This window comes from Haliaeetus leucocephalus, unplaced genomic scaffold (assembly GCF_000737465.1).
Source record: "Haliaeetus leucocephalus isolate CR32 unplaced genomic scaffold, Haliaeetus_leucocephalus-4.0 Scaffold275, whole genome shotgun sequence".
In the NCBI taxonomy this organism is placed as follows: domain Eukaryota; kingdom Metazoa; phylum Chordata; class Aves; order Accipitriformes; family Accipitridae; genus Haliaeetus; species Haliaeetus leucocephalus.
The window spans coordinates 133,673-156,018 of NW_010972711.1; the positions used below are offsets into that span (position 1 = coordinate 133,673).

The 22,346-nt window shown below is 36.2% G+C and overlaps 1 protein-coding gene across 6 annotated transcripts in view; it reads left to right on the top strand.

The window, feature by feature from the left end:
* The window catches only part of PUM2 (pumilio RNA-binding family member 2), a 75,573-nt gene that overhangs the window by 47,776 nt on the left and 5,451 nt on the right, over window positions 1-22,346 (top strand). For 3 of the 6 annotated variants that reach the window (XM_010569835.1, XM_010569838.1, XM_010569841.1), the window contains 7 exons: window positions 4,158-4,301; window positions 5,367-5,648; window positions 10,531-10,767; window positions 17,393-17,660; window positions 18,227-18,356; window positions 20,337-20,471; window positions 20,750-20,887. In XM_010569835.1, the coding sequence (XP_010568137.1) occupies window positions 4,158-4,301; window positions 5,367-5,648; window positions 10,531-10,767; window positions 17,393-17,660; window positions 18,227-18,356; window positions 20,337-20,471; window positions 20,750-20,887 (1,334 nt within the window). The remainder of the gene's footprint in view (window positions 1-4,157; window positions 4,302-5,366; window positions 5,649-10,530; window positions 10,768-17,392; window positions 17,661-18,226; window positions 18,357-20,336; window positions 20,472-20,749; window positions 20,888-22,346) is intronic. The other 3 variants (XM_010569837.1, XM_010569839.1, XM_010569840.1) reach the window with 3 other exon arrangements.

Genomic DNA, 22,346 nt, shown 5'->3' on the forward strand with positions numbered 1-22,346 from the left:
TAGCAGCCCGTCAGCTGAATCCCTCCGGAGGCTTCATTGACTGCATTGGCTAGATCAGGTGCAACTTAGTTTTATTGAATTCATGCAAGTGAAGCTGTTAACACTGACTGTAATGGTGCATCTAGCATGCAGGTGGGCACGTAAATAGCATTGTCTGAAAACCATGTATAAAACAATAAAATCAACCATTTCTGTCTGTTGGCATTGCATTTTTTATTACCTAGAGGAATTTGAAGTGTGACGTTGCAGTGGGTCATGCATTCCAGGTAGTATGAAATAGAAGTCAAATTTAATTGTGGCAGACGTACAGGGAGTTACAGTATTGGCAAAGTTATAATGGTTATAGAAAGTATAAATTATTTACTGGGAGGATAGTAAGCTCTGAATTTGATTTGTAAGAGGACAAGTGCAGAGATAAGGCTGTGCATATCTTCATCAGAACAAATGAAAAGTTACAGTGGTTCAGGTTTTGGTGAGCTTGGGAGACTGAAGTGAAGACTGCAGCATTTAAGGAAAGATGGAAAATTAAGAGCTGAATAAATTTTCAAATCTGTATGCAGAGGAGAATAATGGGATCTTGGGAATGTTGAAAATGAAGAAGCTGTAAATTTCCTACATAGGGAGAGAGGACTCTACAGTGACTTGCAGGTTATGCTCCTGAGTGGAGAGAGAGAGGTGTCAGGATGGTGGTGTTAAAAGGGGCAGATAATTCAGTTGGCAGTAAGAAGCGTCACATCTGTTACATTGAGTAGAGAGAAGTGACAAACTCTGACATACGTTTGGGTGTCATCAGGGAGGGAAGTTACATAGAGGGAAGGGAGTAGGAGATCTGGGCAAAGCTTTGTGGTATTACATACAAAAATGTGAGAAGAGAGTGTGAAGTATCCAGTGAAAGACACTGAAGAAATTACTGGATGGATAAGAGCAACACTAAGAATGGGCTGCACAAGCCAAGAGAACAGATTTCCTCTCATTCTTTAAGAACATTTAAGGTTTGTGTGAAAAGAATACAGAAAGTTTTCAGAGTCTGTGGTTTTGGAGAGATTTAGAAATCATTTCAGCAAAGCACAGTATTGGTAAACCAGATTGTTTACTTTCATATTCCCCGCTGATCTGGAGACAGTAAGTGTAGACAGAGCAGTTGAATTCTAAAATAAAAGGTGTGATATGAACTGATTAGGAAGTAAAGAGTATGTTTTCGTTTTTTGGTTGCAGTGGAAGACCACAGTAAGCTTGAATGTGAAGGCACTGAAATGAGCTTTGGTAGTTGTTAATTTGGAGGGGAAATTGCACAGCCACAGGGAGATGATGATGTGATAGAGAAGTAATAAAAACTGAAACAGGAGGAAAGAGGGAATTAGAGAGGAGATCATCTGGCAAGTCACATCTTTGATAAGAGAGAAGGCTGGGAAATAGTTTTTATCTTTGTGCTCATCTTTCTGGCGTGGAGTGCAGAGTTTGTAGAATACTGTGAAAGAAGGGAAAGCAGAAGACTTAAGTTTTGCTATGAGAGGTGTTCTTCAGTTACTTAATCTGATCTGAGATGGTCTCTCTGAAATAGTATTTTTGATGTCAAAGCAAGTAATTTTATACCTTTGAGGCTGTAGATGCACTTAGCAAGCTCTCAGCAATTTCACGAATAGTCCTACATTGCTTTTGGTGTAGTAGATTTGAGTAGAAAGCTGGGAGACTTCCTATTATAGGTCAGAAAGTATTCATTTCAGAGATGAGGAACATAGAAGCATCCACCAGTTCTGATGCATAGCCTGAACCTTCTGCGATGTATGGTATCTTGATGCTAATGACCTAGTTTATTATTACTAACTTTAAATGACCTGTTTGTGGGTGGCATCACAGATAAGATAGTGGCAAGGAAGTATCAAGAGTAATTGGGCATTTTGTAATGCAAAGAGCAAGTGCAAGTTGCTTCTGTTTTTTTAATTCAGCAGTCATACTAGTCAATTATTTTAGAAAATCTAAAATGAATTTATTAAACTGCTTTAGTATTAATCCCAGTAAATTTAATTTATGCAATAAGTTATCTTTTTGTTTTGGCTCCCAGTCCTCCTTTATACAGCTATAGCATTATCCATGGGTTTGAACATTTGAAGAGGGTAGGTGGACAGAGTAAATACTGTTAAGTATTAGCCAATTCTGAGTTCTGAAACAGTGGTGTTATGTGATAGAGCAGTAACAAATGGCAGGACCAACATGGTATTATCAATTGAATGTGCTATGAGTAAAAGTAGAAATTATGTAGGTACTAGTAAATGAACATTGCTAATGTATGCAGGAACATATGTGGTTTTATAAAGAGCTTTCCTACTGTGTCACAGATCTTCTAACGTGCTATGCTGTGTTCTTTACAGAACTACAGTAAAACAGACAGCAGTCATTCTCGCCTTTCCCTGCCTTGGTAGTGTAGCGACCCTTCTTAGTGGTGAAGGTGGTAGAGGAGCACAGCAGAGCTTTGTAGGTGGAAGAGGCAGTGGTACCTATAGTGAAGGTTTCCTAACCAATTCAATTCTATGAACCTGTTCTGGTTGTTTTTAACTAGCCAAACTTTCAGACAAACTCTGTGGAGGACAACTGTCTTCTCTTTCCCACCAACAGCACAGGAAGGTAGATGCACCTGGAATGCAAAACAAGTAGTGAGCAGTTAGAACAAGCAGATTTGGAATGATAGTAATGACAAGTTTTCATAACCAGTATAGTGCGTTCATCTCCAGAACCATGACTTGAACCTAAAGATCTGGGGTCTCTTTACTCTTCTCCTGTTCAGTTACTATCTGAGTCTCCTTCATACCTTCAGATTTTTCTTAGTGTGAGAGAATTTGGACCTGACTCCAGCTTCCCTGCAGTACCGTAACCACCAGGCCAGTAGGCAGATGGTGTTTCCAGCTCTGTTTTTGGAGCAAGGCAGCTAGGCAGGAGAGATTACACAGGTTTTTTAGAAATTGAGGAGGAGAAAATATGACTTTGAAGCCTGGCGATTGAGGTACTCACCTGGAATTAGAGGCCCAGGTCTTTATGTTAAGGTCCGTATGTATTTCAGCGAGAACTCTGCTAGACCTAGTTCTGAACGTACATGGAAACTGACTTAAAATAGTATGCAAAGTCTTGGTTCTTACACATACAAAAATAGATGTGTGATTTTTGCAATCATAACTTTTTTCTTAATAGCATTAGTATATATCTGAACATGGGAGGAATATTGAAATTCTCTTGGGTTTTGTTTTATTGCTTTATAAGTATAGTCAACCTAAAAATTAGATGGTGTTATCTTTTTGTTGTCAGCACCCTTTCTTAGGTTATCCTAGCTCTTGTCTTCCATTTTTTTAGGGATTCTTACTCCAATTCTTCTACTTCATTATAAAGCATCAGAGCTTTAAAATTAACTCTCTTGCTCTTGTCCTAAATGTTTTTTTGTTTTGCTCTCTTTTGCTTTCCTTCATTCGTATCTTGTGTCCTGTTTTCCTTCCCACTGCTGCTTTTCTCCTTTTTCAATTCCTCCTTTTTCTTCCCCAGTTCCAACTCTTAACTGTCAACTGAATGAAATTATACTTGGATTACAGTCATTCTTTTTGTGTGAAACTGACTGGTCCAAGGTATTCCTGCACATACAGCATTCCTTTCCTAATGTGTTTTTTTGTAGATGGACTTGTAAGTGTGGCTAGGTAATGTATGGAATTGCCAACTTTGCATTTAGTTCAGCCCTTTAATTGCACAGATTTCGATACCTTTTCCATGTGCAAAGGGAGTACAAGAGAAATGTAGAATATTTTAAATTGGTGAAAGAAGTTGATTCGATAATGATCCAAACACGGCCAGTTTTGTTGTTCCTGTACCTTTTCACTGTGGTGTTAGAAACTTAATTTGTTAACCTTGAAAATAAAATTCAACTTTAGACTGCTAAATTTAGCTGTTATTCTAGTTTTAAAAAAATATGTAGAGCATTTCTAAATTAAGATTTTTGTCACACTGTTTTGTGATGTTCACTGTCTTTAATTTCAATGTCCAGTTGATGTTCTAAGGCAATATGGCAGAATTGCTGTTTATGCCCATGTAGTTTGTTGTCAGAATATTTCAAGGAGGGAAGGAATGCTGACTATATAAGACTATCTGTACTACTAATTCTTGTATTCTGTGTTGTGCAGGCTATCAAGTACTAGCTCCCACTGCCTATTACGATCAGACTGGTGCCTTAGTAGTAGGCCCTGGAGCGAGAACTGGCCTTGGAGCACCAGTCAGATTGGTGGCCTCAACTCCTGTTATAATCAGTTCTGCAGCAGCACAAGCAGGTAAGTATTTGATCCTGCATGGAGGTTTCTTCCACTTCTGTACTGAATCTTAATAGTAATGTTGGTTCATTAGTATTTGATATTGTTGATGTGTTTTGTATCCATCTGTGAAGTTTTCTAGTTATGAAGGATATACCATACATGCTCTCTTTCTTATTCTGTTGCCTCCCTTTCTCTGAGAGAGACTGCTGTGTCTCAGAGATGTAGTTTTCCTTTTGTAATTCAAATTTACAGTCCTCTCCCCATACCTATACAGGCATGTTTCTGCAAATGTTGTTGCTTGTCAGATAAGAACATTTTCCCCCTTTCCCTCTCCCCATGCATATAACATGCACTTCTCATCAATCCCTAAATGGTGTCCTCTAGGAAGCATCATTTCATTGCTTCGGCCTGGCAGAAGATGATGGAGTGCTCTGGGGCCTTGCTATGCTTTTCTCTTGAAAGTATTTTCTCCAGTAAAGTGTGGCAAGGAAGAAAACTATAGAATGGACAGCAGAAGAGGAGAATTAGTTATATCAAAAGTCTCTAGTTTTCTTTTTCTCTTTTTATCAGGGATAAGGTCTGGTACTACTTTACTGAACCATTGTATTTATTGCATTTGTTAAATTAAAATCCAAAATACTAACACCAGATTAATTAAATTAATTTGTTCAGGAAATTAGATTTTAAGTTAATCTATAAGCTTCTTTGTGCAGAACTCGCTTTTGACATTAGTAGCTGAAAATGTCTTTGACTCTTAGCTGCAATTCTGCTATTGCAACTTTGGATATAAAAGTACAGTTCAGTAAACAGTAATGTCTTACATGTTTACACTGAAAATTCCCTCAATTACATTAACAATTCTGCAACCTTGACTAGCCTACAACATCTGCTGTCTTCATTTTTTTTCCCCCCTCAGGTAATTAAGACTGTGTAATACTATATAAAGTCTCTTTTAGTCCTTTAATATGTGAATTTCGGCTTGTTTAAGAGGGCTTCAGGAAAATATGATTTAGATCTGAATAGTCCATTTTCAGTCAGAAATGTTTGAGAGAGTAATTATGATTGAAAACATGTGTTTTACAGCTGCAGCTGCTTCAGCTGGAGGAACAGCAAACAATCTCGCAGGAGCCACGAACGGTCTATTTCGGCCACTTGGTGCCCAGCCGCAGCAACAGCAACAGCAAACAAATAGTAGCCTACAATCCAATTCATTTTATGGCAGTAACTCTTTGACCAATAACTCCCAGAGCAGTTCCCTTTTCTCACATGGTCCTGGCCAACCAGGAAGCACATCTCTTGGCTTTGGAAGTAGCAGCTCTTTAGGAGCAGCTATCGGCTCTGCACTTGGTGGATTTGGCTCATCAGGTAGGTTGTTAACATAGTGAGGAAATGCTTTGAGACTTTTGTGTTAAGCAAAAAAACGTATCTGTATCCAGACGTATTATATACACATACATTTCTAAAAAGAATGCAAAAATAGGTTATTCAAGTGTAAAACAAATTACAGGGGAAGAAAAAGGGGGTTTTTAAATTCACTTGGGCTCTGTATACAAGATGCATTTTTGAAGAATATCCTGTAGTCAGAGATTATCTCCAAAATACTTTTACGTATTGAGCACTGTACTCTGCCCCCAAAGTTTGTTACTGTTTTTAGTAAGCTTTTTTTATTTTCAAGGAAGTCTTCATTCTGTGCTTAAAATAACAATTGATGATGTTTGAGATATTAATTCTTTTGTTGTAATTTTCATGTCAGGAAAATTCCTAATTTTTAAAAAAATTAAACAGCATATGACTTTCAAAATTTGATCTAATATTTAAGTCCTGTGCTTCCATAACATTTTTTTTATAGGATTTATAAAACAGAAAGACTTAATACTCAAGAATAGTCCTTGTTAACTCTAGTAGGTTTAGTCTTAGAAACAGTTAAGTTAAATAGTTCTGTGCAAGTTTGGGGCCTTAAATTATTTCAACAGATGCTCCTAAATATTATCAACCTGATTGTATTTAAAAAAAAAAAAAAATCAACACTGCCATCATTTTTCTGCTCTATAGCAGAAATTTCTTACTCGCAGTTTTTAAACATGCAAGGTAGGTTTTCTTATATTTCAGATTCGGTACTAGTGAGGCAAGCAAAATATCTTTTCTAAAGAATATTTCCTTTGGCTATTAATCTCTTAAGTTACAGCACTGAATTATTAGTAGTAGTATTAGTATTTCTTCAGCAGAGCATGTTTATAATCTTATGTACCTTGCAGATGGGTAGAAATTGGGGGAGATTTATGTACTCTTAAGAGTATTCTTTTCAACCAAATTAAATGCCCGAAGGGAAATAATTAAAAAAAAAAAAAATGTTGAAAGAAATGTAAAAAGTGAAGATTATTACAAGTTACCTTAATATATGGAAAAACAGAAGGAAAAACACACCCTTCAGCATTAAAACACGATACCTGTTATTTGGTAACTACGTGGAGGTGAATAATGACATCAAATATACCGCATACCAACACAGAGATTTTTCAGTGTTGTTTTTCATAAAATAATCTGGAAAATTATTTATCTTAACAAAACTACTGCTAGGAAATCAGAATCAAGTTTTATACTGTTCCTCTCTAGTATCTGATATTAAAGAGTGGAGTAGGAGACTCTAAATATACCATCTTTAATTTAAAAAAAAATTTAAAAACCCAAAATGTAGAGGCTACTGAGTTGTGTAGGGTTTCTTAATTTTCCATAATACCGCAGCAGGTGAAACTTATTTACAAAGTAATTGGGCTATCCAAGTGCTGTATTTTGTAATATAATTTGTCCTGAACTACTTGCAGGATTTCAGTGAATTTTCGGCAGCTGTGTTTCACTCTAGGTACAGTTTCATTTCATTGATAGATAATGATGATAAGTATGTTTGCATATTTAATGCAGTACACCTATTTTAAGTCTCTAGATAGAGTAGTTTTAAGTCATAAAAGTCTATCCAGCATTATCACAAGGACCTCCATAGAATACAAATTTTAGTTGTGTATCTACTTAAGAAGAATCAGCATAGTTCTTTCTGGCACAGGAGATTAAGCATTTTTCTTGTAGTAAAGGTCAGTTCCAGAGCTTTGTCCAAAGCCTTCAGCATAGACAGCATATGCTGAAATCTTGCAGCAGTATTCTAGGTGATTTAATTAGTGTGGTAGTTTCCAGAGGGAAGCAGCAAGCCCATGCTTTTGCAGTTTGAGAAGTGCTGATGAAAGGTGCTATCTAAACCTGAAATATTTTTAGTAGTATCGTTGAAATAAAAGTATATTGAAAGTGCCCTTCTGCCAAGTATAAATGGTACTTACTGTAATAGCCACTTAAAAAATGCTTCCTGGTTTTTTTTATTTTTTCAAGAGTTCCTGAGCTGTATGTATATTTGAATTGAATTACACAGATGAATACTTATACAAATAGTGTTAATGCATGTTGAGGCAAATTAAAAACAATTTTAATTTTTTTATCTGCCAAAGTTTCAGTTTCTCTAACTCCCCTCAGTGTGTTGTAAAGGTTGAATTTCAGTTAAAATATAGCCATGAAGACTGACAGATACAATACACATCTTGCCCTTATGTTTTCAGTTGTTGCAGGGGAAAAAAAAAAAAAGTAACTCTGCAAAAAATGCAAAGGTGAGCATGTTCTAGCTGAATGACTGAACAACAAAGTAAAAACAGGAAGAGGCAAGCATATGATATAAATGGCTGTATATACTTTACAGTCTCTGCTCTTTTAATATAAAGTTTTTCATACTCCATTTTAAAAGTTTAGGTACATGATAAGTTACTGCAGCTTAACAGGTAGCTAAGAATTGGATCAACTACAGCAGCTTTCCAGATGCCTACTTCTGGCTCATAACAGTGTAAGTAATTGGATTAACTTAAACAGTGGTGAAGAGGCGTAAGCTAATTCAAATTATCTTCTAGGTTTTGTGAGCTTTGCTTGTGTGTGTGTGTGAAAATGCAGCTCAGCTGGTTCATGGTAACTTGTTAAGCTGCAGTAATTTAGCTGAGTAAGAAACCCTGAAAGAAAGCTGAAGTTTGCTTGGCTTTTTTTCATAGTTGGAAAAATAACAATCCATCATGTAGCATTGTATTAACATTCACATGGTTAACTAGCTGAGCCAGAACCTGTAGAGCAAGTCTCAAATCTTGAGATTTCTTTCAACTGTTGCCTTAATTTGCTCTTCTGATTTCTTATTCTCAAACTCCTTGCCTAGTTAGTCCAGTATCTTTTCCTTCTGGCTTCTCCTCTAGTCTTCCTTCCCAGTTTCCAGGCAACATTTATCTCCTGCTTCCCCTCCCCCTCCCAAATACGTTTCTGTTTCTGCTTGTACTGTGTGATGTTCCCATCATCAGCTTACTATTCCAGTCTTTTTGCCCCACAGTCACATACACCTTCTACAGCCTAACGTTTCTTCAGATCTGCTTTCTTTTCATCCTCAGTCCCACTGGTTTTGAAAGTGCTTGCCAGTTTTTCTTGCAGTCTCCTTGTTGGCTCCTTTGTCTGACCTTTCTCTCCTCCTGGTTCTGGTTTCTTCTTGTTTTTTAGTTTTCTTTTTTTTTCCCCTGGTCTATTTCTTGTGTTTGGCTTTTGTCTCCTCTGCATTTGAAGTAGAAAACTTCCTTTCCACACTGCCTGACGGCCCTTCCGAACACAAGGTGGAATCTCGGATAGCGATTTCAGAGTCCATTTTTGGCAAGGCACACAGAAGCCTAGAAGTTCAATTGCAGGGAAAACCTTTATCAGCCATCTCAGATGTGCCATGTATGGACAGGAGTTTAAGTTTTCAGCTATGAGTCTGTAGCAGATCTGTGCTGAACTTGTGTGAAGTGTGATTTTGCTAAGACTTTTAGCTCAATCAAAGAGAGCATGAAAATAAAGGTCTCCTGTTGCTAGTATATTGGACTGAGTACGTGAAAGCATTAACTTCTCAAATAATAGGTAGCTGGATTATTTTGCCAAGGATAAAACATCTTTCCTTGCCTGTTTTTCTGAAATGGCAGTGTTGTTTGGGCAGAATTTCTTTGAAAAATTTGGTCCAAGCAGGTACATGCCATGATAAGTATTAGCCAAGTTGATAGTGTTATGAGAAAACAAATTAGTGTCTTAAAATGGGAAGTATCGGGTGACCTTTATATTGGGCCATGCTGCCAGCTTTAGTAGGAAGGTACCTGATGTGGGTAAAGATTATGGAAGTATAAATTCTGACCTTTTCCTTTTTAAGTTGAAGAAGAAATCAATGTTCCAAATTCAGCTTAAAAGTATCTTTGTTATCAAAAATACCCATAATCTTGGTTTTGTTTATGAGTATAATAATGTTCCAGTGTTTAAAATAAGCACTCTAGCTTAATATTTCACTAGTACGCAACAGATACTAGAATTTAACATTTCTAAAAACTTTCTATTGTTCTCCTAATTTATCCTAGACTGTTCATCGCCCTGCTGAATGATGCTGTGCAGGATAACCAGTCCTTCACTAATACACTATTATCCAAAGCTTCTAGTCTAATTTGTCTTTCAGAAATACTGGTAGCAGTAGTATTACATTTTTATTTCTCACCCTAATTTTCCTATCTCTGCTCTGCTTTTCGTCTTCTTCTTAGCCTGTTCCCTCTTTACAATATCTTTTCAAAACACTTCTTTGAGAACTATAATTCTTGTAGGGCATTTTAAGTAGTCATTTTTTTCCTACAGGTGAGGGGTTCACAAACAAGAGGAAGTTCAGAAACAGCTGAACAGCAACATAGATTATTTTCTGAAGCCTTAAACAACAGCAACAACAACAACCAATTGTCTCTAGCCTTTTTCCTGAAATCAAGTATCACTGTCTGACTTACAATTTATGGTGGAGAAAATTGTATCAAAGAGTTTAGTGGAAATATTTTTAGAATTATTTATTCTATAAAGTGACAGTGTAATCTAATCTCATAAATTCCATATTTGTCCCAAAGCCTGAAGCCAGGCGGTTAAAATAGACTACTGCAATATTACTGTGAGAAGTCTAGAATGAAATGTTGAAAGACGTGGGCATTGGTGAAATTACTTATCAGTGGTATGTTTATACCCACTTAGATTTACTTAAAAGTATGTGTGATTATCACAGTAATTGTCTTTGTCATAACGATTGCTGTAATTATTGTGATCGCATCTGTTATTGCCCAGCTGTAGTTGGGGATAGGTTTTATTCAGTTGACACTGTGTAATTAGGGTCTTTTTATTTCTTCTTCAGTTGGCAGTTCTGCAAGTAGTAGTGCCACAAGGAGAGATTCTCTATCTACTAGCTCTGACTTGTACAAAAGATCTAGTAGCAGCCTAGCACCCATAGGGCAGCCATTTTACAATAGTCTGGGATTTTCCTCCTCTCCAAGTCCAATAGGCATGCCTCTGCCAAGCCAAACGCCAGGACATTCACTTACGCCACCGCCATCACTTTCATCACATGGATCCTCATCCAGTTTGCATTTAGGTAAAAAAAACAAAAACAAAAAACCAAAAAAACACTTTTTGTTTGTATGTGTGTATGTATTTCTATGTGTAAAATATATGTTGCATAAGAGATGTCACATTACCTTTGCTGTTAAACAGTTTTGTAATGAAGAGGGGCCATTCCTGAAAGGGGAAGAGCACGCCTAAATGCTCATTGATTTGACAGTGGAGGGCACTCAACTTTTTGCAGTATCGGGCCAACAACTGATTTTTCTTCCTTGCAGAAGCCCGATAGAGAGCCCAGTAAGACTTACTGATCCTTTTTTTTTATTATGTTTCTACAGTATGACAAGCAAAGGTGCATTATTTTTGTTTCTACTTCAGTGTATTACCACTTCAAGGACGTTTTAAGATGATACCGTGTTTAACAGTGGAGTGACTTTCACTACTGCCCCTTACTATGATCAAGTACAAAAGTGAGCAAAGCTCTCCATGTAAAATGTATTGGAAGGTGATTTTTGATCAGTGAGCCTACTACCTCATGGCCCAGATGCTTTGCCAGGAAGACAGTAGTTTATCACCAGGGTGGTGGAAAAAAAAGAAAATGCATTTGTGAAAGAAGTAGCAAAGGCTTTGTCAGTGGTGGCTCTCTGTTATCAGATGTATTTTTTAAGGAATGATGATAGTAATCTTTTAGAAAAATTTTGAGCTAGTTAGATGACATGGGAGCGCAACCTTTTTACAAAAAATTAAAAATAAAATAAAATTTAAAAATCTAAAGAAACCCCACCACAGCCTACGGTATATTTAGAAGATAATGCCTCTACCCTGAGGTTACTTGATAAACTTTCCCTTTTTTTGCTGCAAATATTTGTAGTCATTTAATTTGGATGCTAAAATCATACAATGAAACTGGATGTATTTTCAAGATTGCGTTGCCTGTTGCTCCAGTAACTATTCAGTGCACAGTTTTGTGCATGTAGTAGGCAACCTAATCCCCTGTACTTCTGTTAGTGCAAATAAAACAGGAAAAAATTTAAAAGTGCCTACCAAAATACACTTTAAGTGAGAAATGTGTGAGTGATATGTATTATAAGGTTAAAAGTAATTTAAATATATTACATCTACAGTTCAGTATCCCCTTCACGGTTAAGTGCTGAATACCCGAAGTAAAACTGGGCAAGGGGATGTTTCAGCACGTTTTATTTTTTTTTACTTACCTTTTTTCCTTTTTCAGGTCTACAAAGTGCACCTTTGGGCTGAGACCAAGCATGGAAAGTTTCAGCCCAAATGGAGGCTTTTGAGAAAGTTCTGAACATCTGACAATGGGGTTATGATGGAAATCTTTTTCTTTCTTTCTTTTCGAAGTACTCTCACAATAGTTTTCATATTACTGAAAACTATACTTAAACCAAATTTTGGAAGGCATTATCTAAAATTCAAAACATTTGAAGTTTTGTGTTGTTTCACATTTGATAAATGTTAAAAGACTTTTTTCAGTTCTGAGAAAATAAGCTGCGATCAGTACAGAGGATTACCTCTATCACCAGAAATTGTTAAATACTGATTTTAATCCATTTTGGACTGTTTGGCAGTGTGAACTAAGCATAATAGTTTGTTAAAATCGTGTATTAGATCAGTGTGTAAAGGCCAGAACGTACAGTTGTACTCTGAAAATTGACACAACCTTGTTGGCTTCCATGTGTACTGCCTTTTCATCTTCCAAATGAAGCGGACCTTGATTACGGGTAAATTTTTGCTACCTTACCAAATCAATCTGAAATTTGGAAATTGAGGTCTTTTGGATTTTTGCTTTCACAAAAATGCAGTGATTTTTTTTTTTAGCATTTCCTGCACTCTTCCCCATGTCATATCTTTGTGCAGTTACATCCAAGGTACGCAATCGCAAAAAGTTGAAGACTATTTCTGCAGTTAATTGTTTGTCCTGTTAAATTTATTCCGGTGTGCTCATCAACCACTCTTGGAAGCATTTGTTTTGTTCTCACATATAAAAAATAAAAATAAAAAGGCAAAGCTTTCTCACCAAAAGAAGTTACACCTGAAATCAAACAGGGAGTATGTTTTAAGAAGGGTATGATTATCACATAGTCACTTTTCAGAGTAGAACAACATTCTAAGTAAGTTCATGTCTGCATGCAGTTTTCATTGGTATTCTGATAATGCCTGTCAAATGCAGCTCTCCCTTCACCTTCAAAACTTGTCCTTCCTGCTTATATCAACAGGTTCAGCTAAGTTTAACTCCTATTTTAAAATGGGCATCAAGCTCGGTTGCTCCTGTTTCAGCCACCAGAATACTAGAGCACAATACTGGGAAAGGGTGCATGGTTTTATAACCCCTTTGTCAGACACTGCTGCAATTTGTAACTTAAAAGACCAATTTCCCTTTTACAAGAAATTAATGATATTTTACTGTTTTTATCTTCTCTCACGAACTCTTATTCAACACCCTAAAATAGGAATGTGCTAATTACTTTGTTCTAGTGTCAGTTTTCCTGTATTTGAAGGGATTTGTCAAGCTGTCTGTAACTGCTTCTTTGCTGTAATCAGTTGGAGCAGTAAGGTCATGAATTTGAACTACCCTTTCACTCCCAGGGACAAAAAAACTGCAAGAGGAAGTATTTTTCCTATGTTATAAAAAATCCTTTTAGATTGGTAGTGCTTACTCTGTTTGGTACATTGCAGCATTTTAATGGTTTGGCGTAGAGTAAGATTTTTAAAATATGGGCTTTTGGAGGAATTATTTTCTATGCATTGCTAGCCAAGCTTGTTACTAGTTTAGACTGATATTTTATCTTCGGAAGTGGTCATTCTGGGTAAGAGTAAAGGCCCCTTTGCAAGACAGTATGGGGAACTCGCATTGCCTCTGCTGCGTACCTACTCTGTAGGGCTTTGGTAAACCAGGCGTAATAAGCACTTGCATTGATTAATAAAATGTACATACATATATATGCATAAATGTGTACATATATGTGTAATTCTGTTTTCCATGTGAAGATTAAATTTTTAGCTGAGGATGAGATGAAGCTACTTTTTAACAGATGAACAAGTACTTTGTAGAAGTCAAGTTTAAAGTGTTTATATACTCATACGTATTTTACTAGAAAATAATACTGCTGACTGGTTTAAACAACAGTTACTGTGCAGTAAATCTGGTTTATGTCTTGGTTAGAAACAATCGAAGAAATACTTTGGTAATAAGTACTAACAGACTAATGCTATCAAAATAAATGTGCCTAGACCTAGTTTTTAATATTTTTTTCATGTTCTCCTTTACATTAAATATGCTATCCATGTTAAGGAGCTAGTAATTTAACATGCTTTGTGTCCTTGAAGCTTAGTAAGGCTCTGTTTTAGATGGTCTATATCCCCTTTATACCTCTGTGCCTCTTCTTCCCTATACACTAGTCACAGGGATTTAGGTTCAATTAAACTGTAAAACAACTTAATATTATTCATTGCATTGGAGATCTTTGTTTTACGAGATCAGAAGTGATAGTGAAGTGATTATCTGAAGAATGAGCTGCACACTTTATTCCCCAACGGTTTGTAATTGTGCGGCTATACTGATGCCTGATAACAGTCTTTTAAAACTTCAGTGTTTGCACTGAAACTTCAGTTTAGACTAGGTGCTTTATTCAGTTGAGTATGTTCCCCAAATAATTTATAAGACCTAGGCTGTTACCTTTCTAGTTTGGAATCAGATCTGTAAAGCAAAGCGTCCTGAGTTCTTGAAGAGCGTGCGGGTATGGTAGGCTAACCAGGAGGATTTGGATAACTAGAATTCAGGTTTCATTTTTAAGCTGTTCACACTCAAAGTTTTCAGGAAGAAAACCAGGTGTCCTTGATGTCCACACTAATGCTTTGGTGGTTTTGGACTGAGAAAATGATGAGTACAATATTTAAGAAAATAGTCTATTGTATACAAGAGTATATCTGCATATAATAAGTACCTATGACAATATGCTTTTATTTTGGGGATTTTACTATTTTTCAGATTTGCAGAGTTGCCACTGAGCTATAACACTGGTGCTGTAATAAAAGGTTACATGAGAAGAGAAGCTAATTATCTATTAAATTACTGTTTTTTATAATAATATCCAGGGGTTTACAAGGTTAAGCTTTCTTTGTGCTTTTGAAGTATGCCAGGTTCTTCTAGGCACAATGGATATGTTTTCAGCCTTCCTGTATTACGATTCTGCTTAACGTGATTGTCTGAAGTAGTTTCACAGGCTAGACAGGAGTTCTACCAGTTGTAGCATAGTCATCTTACAAGTCTTAAAAAGGGATGGTTCCCAATTAGACTGAAGAAAGCCTTGATAATCCTGAGTGTGAAATGTATTGTATACGTGCAGTTCTACTACACATACATAGCAGATTTGTTAAAACCTACCAAGTTTCTTAATTTCCGTTTTAATTGCTGGATAAGTTGTCACATTTAATTTACACTTACATGAAGGCTCAGTTAAAAAAAAAAAAAAAAAAAAAAACCAAAAACCCCCAAAAAAACCCTACCTGAAATAATTCCTGATTCACATGTGCAGTTCCATGACTGTGTGTGCTAACCAGAGCACTGCAGTTTGTGAGCATGTAATCAAAACTACCCTATTAGTTTGTGGCACAGAATTGAGCCTGTGATCAGTGGAGCAATAGAGATACTAAAACAGAAAAGTAGCCTATAAGACTTCCTTTTAAACGGGCTTTGCTGCCCTCTCGTGGCATTAAATAGTATTAATACACAGCATTTACAGGGAAGCTAGGATTTCATTCATACATTTAAATAATCTAGATGAGAAATACTATAATTACAGGTGCATAACTTTTTGTTATTTAGAAGGCCGTTCCTGGAAGAGAAATTACTGTAGAGCATCACTCTGCATACTGCTTCACCTGCAGAATGTTGGGTTTATTTTTTCTTTTTGTCTGTTAGTATCATGTCACTGTCAGCTCTTTTCTGGAAATAGTGATTGTCAACGGAAACTAAAAATGATAGGTAAAAAGAACCTGATTTTTCTGGCTGTAAAGAATTAAGAGGCTTTAATTTAAAAGAAAACCTAGTAGTTTTTAAAAGGTGTTGTGGGGCATAAAGTATTTACTGATCCTTTACTGATTCTTACCACTGAATTTTGAAAACTAATTGTAAAATAAATACTAATTATTTCTATTTCAGGGCATAATCCTATACAGTGCAATAAATGTGATGCTTGATGTGTCTTGCAGAGCACTAACATCTCAGATTCTGGTATTGCAGTTTGACCTTTTGAAAAGATACTTTACCATTAGTACATTATCAGCCCACTGTAACACTGTTGTTGCCTAGCCTTATAAAAACTTGGAACTAAAAGAAGGCTTGGCTGGGGCACTGTCAGCTGATTCCTCTTTTTTTTTTTTTTTTTAATAATTTTGTAATAGAGCACCATTCAAACAGCACATACTGCAATTTGTTTTCAATTCAAGTGTAGATATTTCTTCTGTTGACTTTGAAAGGGCTTTCAGTTACTGTGTCACTTTCTGGATAGGGAAACTGAAAATGCTTTCCTTTTCCAATTCATACTCAATAACTTTAGGGAGTTTTTGAGGTTTTTGTTTTGTTTTTTTTTTAAGTAGTAGAGTTGAAGTTTCTAGGTGGGAATTGTCTTTTGAATATTTCTGCTTGTAGTATAGTAGCAGTATCCCTTTTAAAATCATACTGTAGTTGAGAAAGTTGCTTTGTTTGCATGCCGCTTATGATAATTGCTGCCTGTTGTAAAGTGGAGGGGGAGGCCTGCTGGAGGAGTTCAGAGTGGCACAAACTGATTAGAGAGCAATATATGAGGAGAAATTCACAGGACTGTGAGATGGTGATAGCTGTAGTTGGAATCACTAGCAAAAAGGAATAGGACCTAAACACAGGAAGGGAATTCAGTTCTTGGAAAGTAAGGAAAAACAAAGTGTAGTGAGAGTGATGAATGTTTTTGCAGCAAGGAAAGGAGTTCATGTTTCTAAAAGGAACTTCAGTTTGATGTATCTTTGTTTGTTTTAGAATTAGAGTAGAGCATTCTTAGTTACCTGGTTTGAAATTTGACATACTTAGTGCTTACGAGAGGTACCAGCTTGAAAGCCTGGGATGCTGAAGTCATCAAATATCCTGCAGAACAGGTACAGCATGACAAGAGGCATCATGTGTGCCTCCCCAAAAATGCCCTTTCACACTATTAAGTTGGAAAGGTGCCTCAGTAGGGACTGAAGGGTAGTTCAGATTTCATGGTCTATTTTGAAACAATTGGCTGACTTTGAGACTACTAACAAGGCTATAAGTCAGTATTACTTGTGAAGTGGAAATCTGCCCACTAAGCTAAGGCCCACCCAATTCTAAAGTTTCTGTAAGTCTGAGCAGGTGCTCACTTTACCTGCTTTGTTATATTCTTCTAATAACATTTCTTTTCCTGCTGCCCTTCACAAAAAATTAAAATGAGGAGGAGAATGGTTTTATTTATTGGAAGATAAAGCTATGTAACTCCTCCAGCCATAATGAGGTAAATATAAATAACAAGACCACACTGTTGTTTTCTTTGGCTCCAGGGTGTATCTGTAGTTCTAGTACACTTACTGTTTTGCTGTTGCCTATTTTCCTTATGGCTTTTACTGACAGAACTGCTTCCTTGTAGGAGGACTGACAAATGGTAGTGGTCGCTATATTTCTGCAGCACCTGGAGCCGAAGCAAAGTATCGCAGTGCGGCAAGTACCTCCAGTCTTTTTAGCTCCACCAGTCAGCTCTTCCCTCCTTCACGCCTTCGTTACAGTAGGTCTGATATCATGCCTTCTGGACGTAGTCGATTGCTGGAAGATTTCAGAAACAATCGTTTCCCTAATCTTCAACTAAGAGACCTTGTTGGACATATTGTTGAATTTTCCCAAGACCAGCATGGTTCTAGGTAATTATTATAGTAAAGTTAATGACTTAATAATATTTTACTGCTTTGATATTGTTACATTAACATCAAACATTTGAATGAGCTGCTAGTCACCTTAATACAAAGCATGCCATTAATTGGAGCACATGCTCTTACACCAACCTTTTTCTTCTCTAGGAAATTTCATTATAAAAGTAGGATAAATTTAGCTGCTTGTAGAAGTTCTTGGTGTAGAAATAGCCTCATAACTAGACTTGTAAACTCTAGTATTTAGGTATCAAAAAGGCGTTGATTAAGAAAACAATATCTGGCATCTGGAATCTAAACCCATTTTTCAGCAATACATCATCAGGTACTTAGATAATGTTATGCTTTTCATCTTTAATCCTTTTCAAATGAAAGTTTTAAAGTATAATTTTGCTAAAATGTATCCTTTTATATGCAAAGGCACTACTTTCATTTTAATAAGTTCTATAAATGTTGAATACTTGCTTTAGAATTTTGAGGTGTCTCATTGAAACAGCGTTTGAGAGGTTTTCCTGTTGTTTATGTAAAGCATAATGTACCTTTTTTTTTTTTGCACTTAGATTTATACAGCAAAAGCTGGAGCGAGCTACTCCAGCTGAGCGCCAGATGGTATTTAATGAGATCCTGCAAGCAGCATATCAATTGATGACTGATGTGTTTGGAAACTATGTAATACAGAAGTTCTTTGAGGTAAGCATAACACTAAGTGTATGAACAGAAATGCAAATGAAATGCTGTAAAATATGATTAAATTTAACTGGTTTTTTTTCTTAACATCATAGCAGAATTCTACTGGACTTCTACCACAGAACCCAAACATATAACACTGCACATGTGTTTTCTGTTCTGTATCCCGTTTTTTTTTCGTAACAGGCACAGTTTCTCTTTACGCTGGTGGTGCATATGTCAGTGAATATTAGTGAATGTACAGGCTGCACACTCAGGCTTTGCGTAATTTTAGTGTCATTTACAGAGACTTTCAGCAGATGATGGGAGACATAAAGATTTGAAGGATACGTTATGTTGGTTACTGCATCTTGATAAAGAGTGGGTCTGGAAAATGCTCTTGCACCCAAGTAAATAGCTGTGTGAACTTCATCCAGTGCTGTATATGAAGAAACTCACATAAAATTTATTGAGGTGGAATAATTTTGAGGAAGGGATGTCATAAGATACACCCAATATTAATAAAACTAGTGTTTAAAATACCTTTGGTTTTTGTTAACAACTATGGGGTTAAAAAAAAAAAAGCCTTATTAGAGAGTGACAAAATTTGACTTAGAGAGAGAAGAAAAACCAATACCTGTGTCCTGGAAAAAGTTATGTGTAGGAAAGGTATCTAGCATGGGGTACTTTAAATCAAGGATCATATCAAAGTATCTGCGTGGATAGAAGGTGAAGCTGGAAAATGTCCAGTAAGAAATCAGATGGTTGCTGTAAACAGGAATGTAGTTTTTAATGAGTAATCTACGAAACAATGTGCTCACTTTTTTTTTACTTGATATTCTTTTTTACAAATAAAAAAAATCTTCTGAAAAGCATGGCTGATGTATGGTGTGTAAAATCTTGATCTTGGTCAGTTATCATCAATTGCTGGGTTTTTTCCATAATGTTAGGTTGGATGGATACATAGATAATCATTGTCAGTTGAGTGTTTTCATCTTAATTCTGTAGAAGAGTTCTCATGAAAGAAGTGCACTAGGCCTTAGGTGTAGTAATGGATTTAGTTCGTTATTTTAGTAGGAAGGCGAAATTGTTTGAGCTTTCTTCAGAGCCTTAGGTGACTACAGGTGTAGGGTTTGACAGTTCTCAGCAGTGCTGCATGAATGTTGCTGGTGCCACCCAGCTGATTGTTCAGGGTCATCACTTCTGTGTGGTCTCTTGTACTGCACCAACTCAGGAGCTTGTGTGGGGGATCTGGGAACAGGGTTATGTGTATTATTATGAAGCTTGACTGGCTTCTACTCTGCTCAACATGGAGCAACACAGAAGGTTGTAGTAGCACCGTGGTGGGAATAGTATGGGCAGGAAGTAGCTACTGCTGAAAAACATTGGTTGAATTATACTTTAATACAGCCAGTGTACAAAATAATTTTGATTTTGCTTTGCAAAGCGCAAGTATTTTTAGATTTCCCAAAGTGCCCATGGTAAGAATGATTGTTCAAGTCACGTGAAGTTACCAAGAAGCTACTTCAGGGATTGAAATCTTTCCCCTCCTCACTTCCTGTTACAGCTTGCTTACTGTATACAAGATGTAAGATACACTGATCCATACAAATTTGAGATATCAGGGAAAATCTGGTTTGAATTAATACAGTACAGTGATCTGTAATTAATTTGCCTGGTATAATTTGTCTAAATAAGTGGGTTATTGCATTTACATATTCCTACAGACAGTCAAGTATAAACTACTTCAATCTTTTCTGTTGTCTTTCAAGGTCATGCATTTGATAGCAGGTGTGTGATTAGAATGTGGAACGTTACAAAATGTTGCATTTAGAATATAAAAACTTCTGGTAAATATACCCACCAAAAATACAAAGGGGGAAAATCATTCAAGGTGCTCAGTAAACCTGTAATAGATGATGAAAGTACTTAAATTCTATCATGTAAATTCCAGGATGTTGCAATATGTCTTCATTTATTAACAGTATATTTATTTTCTTTTAGTTTGGAAGCCTGGATCAAAAGTTAGCCCTAGCAACACGCATACGTGGTCATGTTCTGCCGTTAGCCCTACAGATGTATGGTTGTCGTGTTATTCAGAAAGCACTTGAGTCAATCTCACCTGACCAGCAGGTAATTGTAAGTTAGAGCAATACTTTTTTTTTTTAATTTTATTTCTTTTTATTGCATCCATCTTTTTACTTGCTTAAATTGTTGATTGTTCCTTTCATTATGAAATGCCCTAGGGACTAAAATAGTTGTTTAAATTAAATTGCTGAGGTGCACAAGTAAAACAGCAGTGAATATAAAGATTGGATGGTTAGGATGAAATGGAATATTCCTTGGGGGAAGGAGGGGAGAAGAAAAAAAAACTATTGTAAAGACAAGGATAATCTTTTTTTTTTTTTTTTTTTCAGAATGAAATGGTGAAAGAGTTGGATGGTCATGTTCTGAAATGTGTGAAAGACCAAAATGGAAACCACGTTGTACAAAAATGTATTGAGTGTGTTCAACCCCAGTCACTCCAGTTCATCATTGACGCATTCAAAGGACAGGTAGTGTCAACAGTTCATTTCCTCTTCTGTAGGGCTGCTTTGATCTGCTGATCTTTTTCCATCATTTGCATATACAAGATAGGGTTTGACACATTGCAGTCAGCTTGTTTTAAGTAGGATAAAAAAGGGATGATAAAATGGAAAAGCTGTTGAAGAGACAGTTAACATGCTGTAAAAAGATGAATCTGTTGGAGGTGAGGCTCTAGAAAGACCTGTTTGGATGCATTATAAATACCAATAGAGGTATTTGGCTTAAGGCCAGACTTTGAGTTTCGTGATATGCCATTTCAAATTTCCTTTATAACTTTTAACGTTGCCATTTTTTATGTAATAATAAAGTATCTGCTCTCTAGCTTATATTTTTCATTAAAATTTCCATTTTCTTCAGTTGCTTATGTTGCAAGCCTGTTGTTCATGTTTCCCAATTAATATCTATCATTAAGGAAATACCTTAAAGAAATATACTAATCTGTTCCCTACATATGGGCTAGTGTTAAGTAAAGGGGGGGGGTATTTGTTTATTTAAGGTTGGGAATTTGGTTTTGTTTCCAAAAAAGTTATTAATATAAGATTGATATTGTGCTGCAGGCTAGAGAATATGCTGCAGCTAAATAAAATTTTAATACTCTGAGACAAACGTGTACTTTTATAGTCTTGAGAATTGTAAAAATCTTACTAACTTGGCTGTGTTACTAAATTTTACTTTAGTGGATGGCCAAATGTATTTCTTAACAAAATCTACAATATCCTTCTCTCACATTTTACACAACAACGTCTGAATTCTTATTGTACCTAGTAAATGGCATACCAGGGTTTCTAGAGTCAGGTCTTTTTACATCAAAAAGTGTGTATGGGGTAGATGAGATGCAGTTTCTAAACTGTAAATAGAGCCCCTTGACTAAAATGTGACTCTATTTACTGGAAATCCCTCCTCAGCTCCAAGCAATTTTATATAAAAAATATTAGTTAATCTGAAGTGGCAAATGAAAAATACCACACTTTAGTTATGTCATGTAACAATATGTGTCTTTCACCTGCCTGCATCATTTGGATCAATGTCTAATCAGACAAGATTCTGTGTTCAGTTCTGACGAATGCTGACTCTTAAATCTTCTAAATTAATTCCTGAAACACAAACCTGGCTTCTGGAGAAGCAAACAAATGGAATAAGCAAGATTTTGACTATGTTTTGAATACTTATTTACAAACTTTATATCTGTAACAGGGAGCCTGTTCTGTATGCTGGAATGTGAAATCAGTGAAAATCAGCCAGAAAAATTGAACTCCTTTTTATAAGTGTCAACATCCTAAGATTTGAAAATGAAATACAAAGTTAAAGGGAAAGCTTGAAAGGTGAACAGTGCTTAACTAAGGGTCATACTTCCAGGCTTTCCTTTGTAGTTAAGTAGGCTAGAAACATTGTAATGAAAACTTGGGTTCTTGGTTGTATAATTACTGG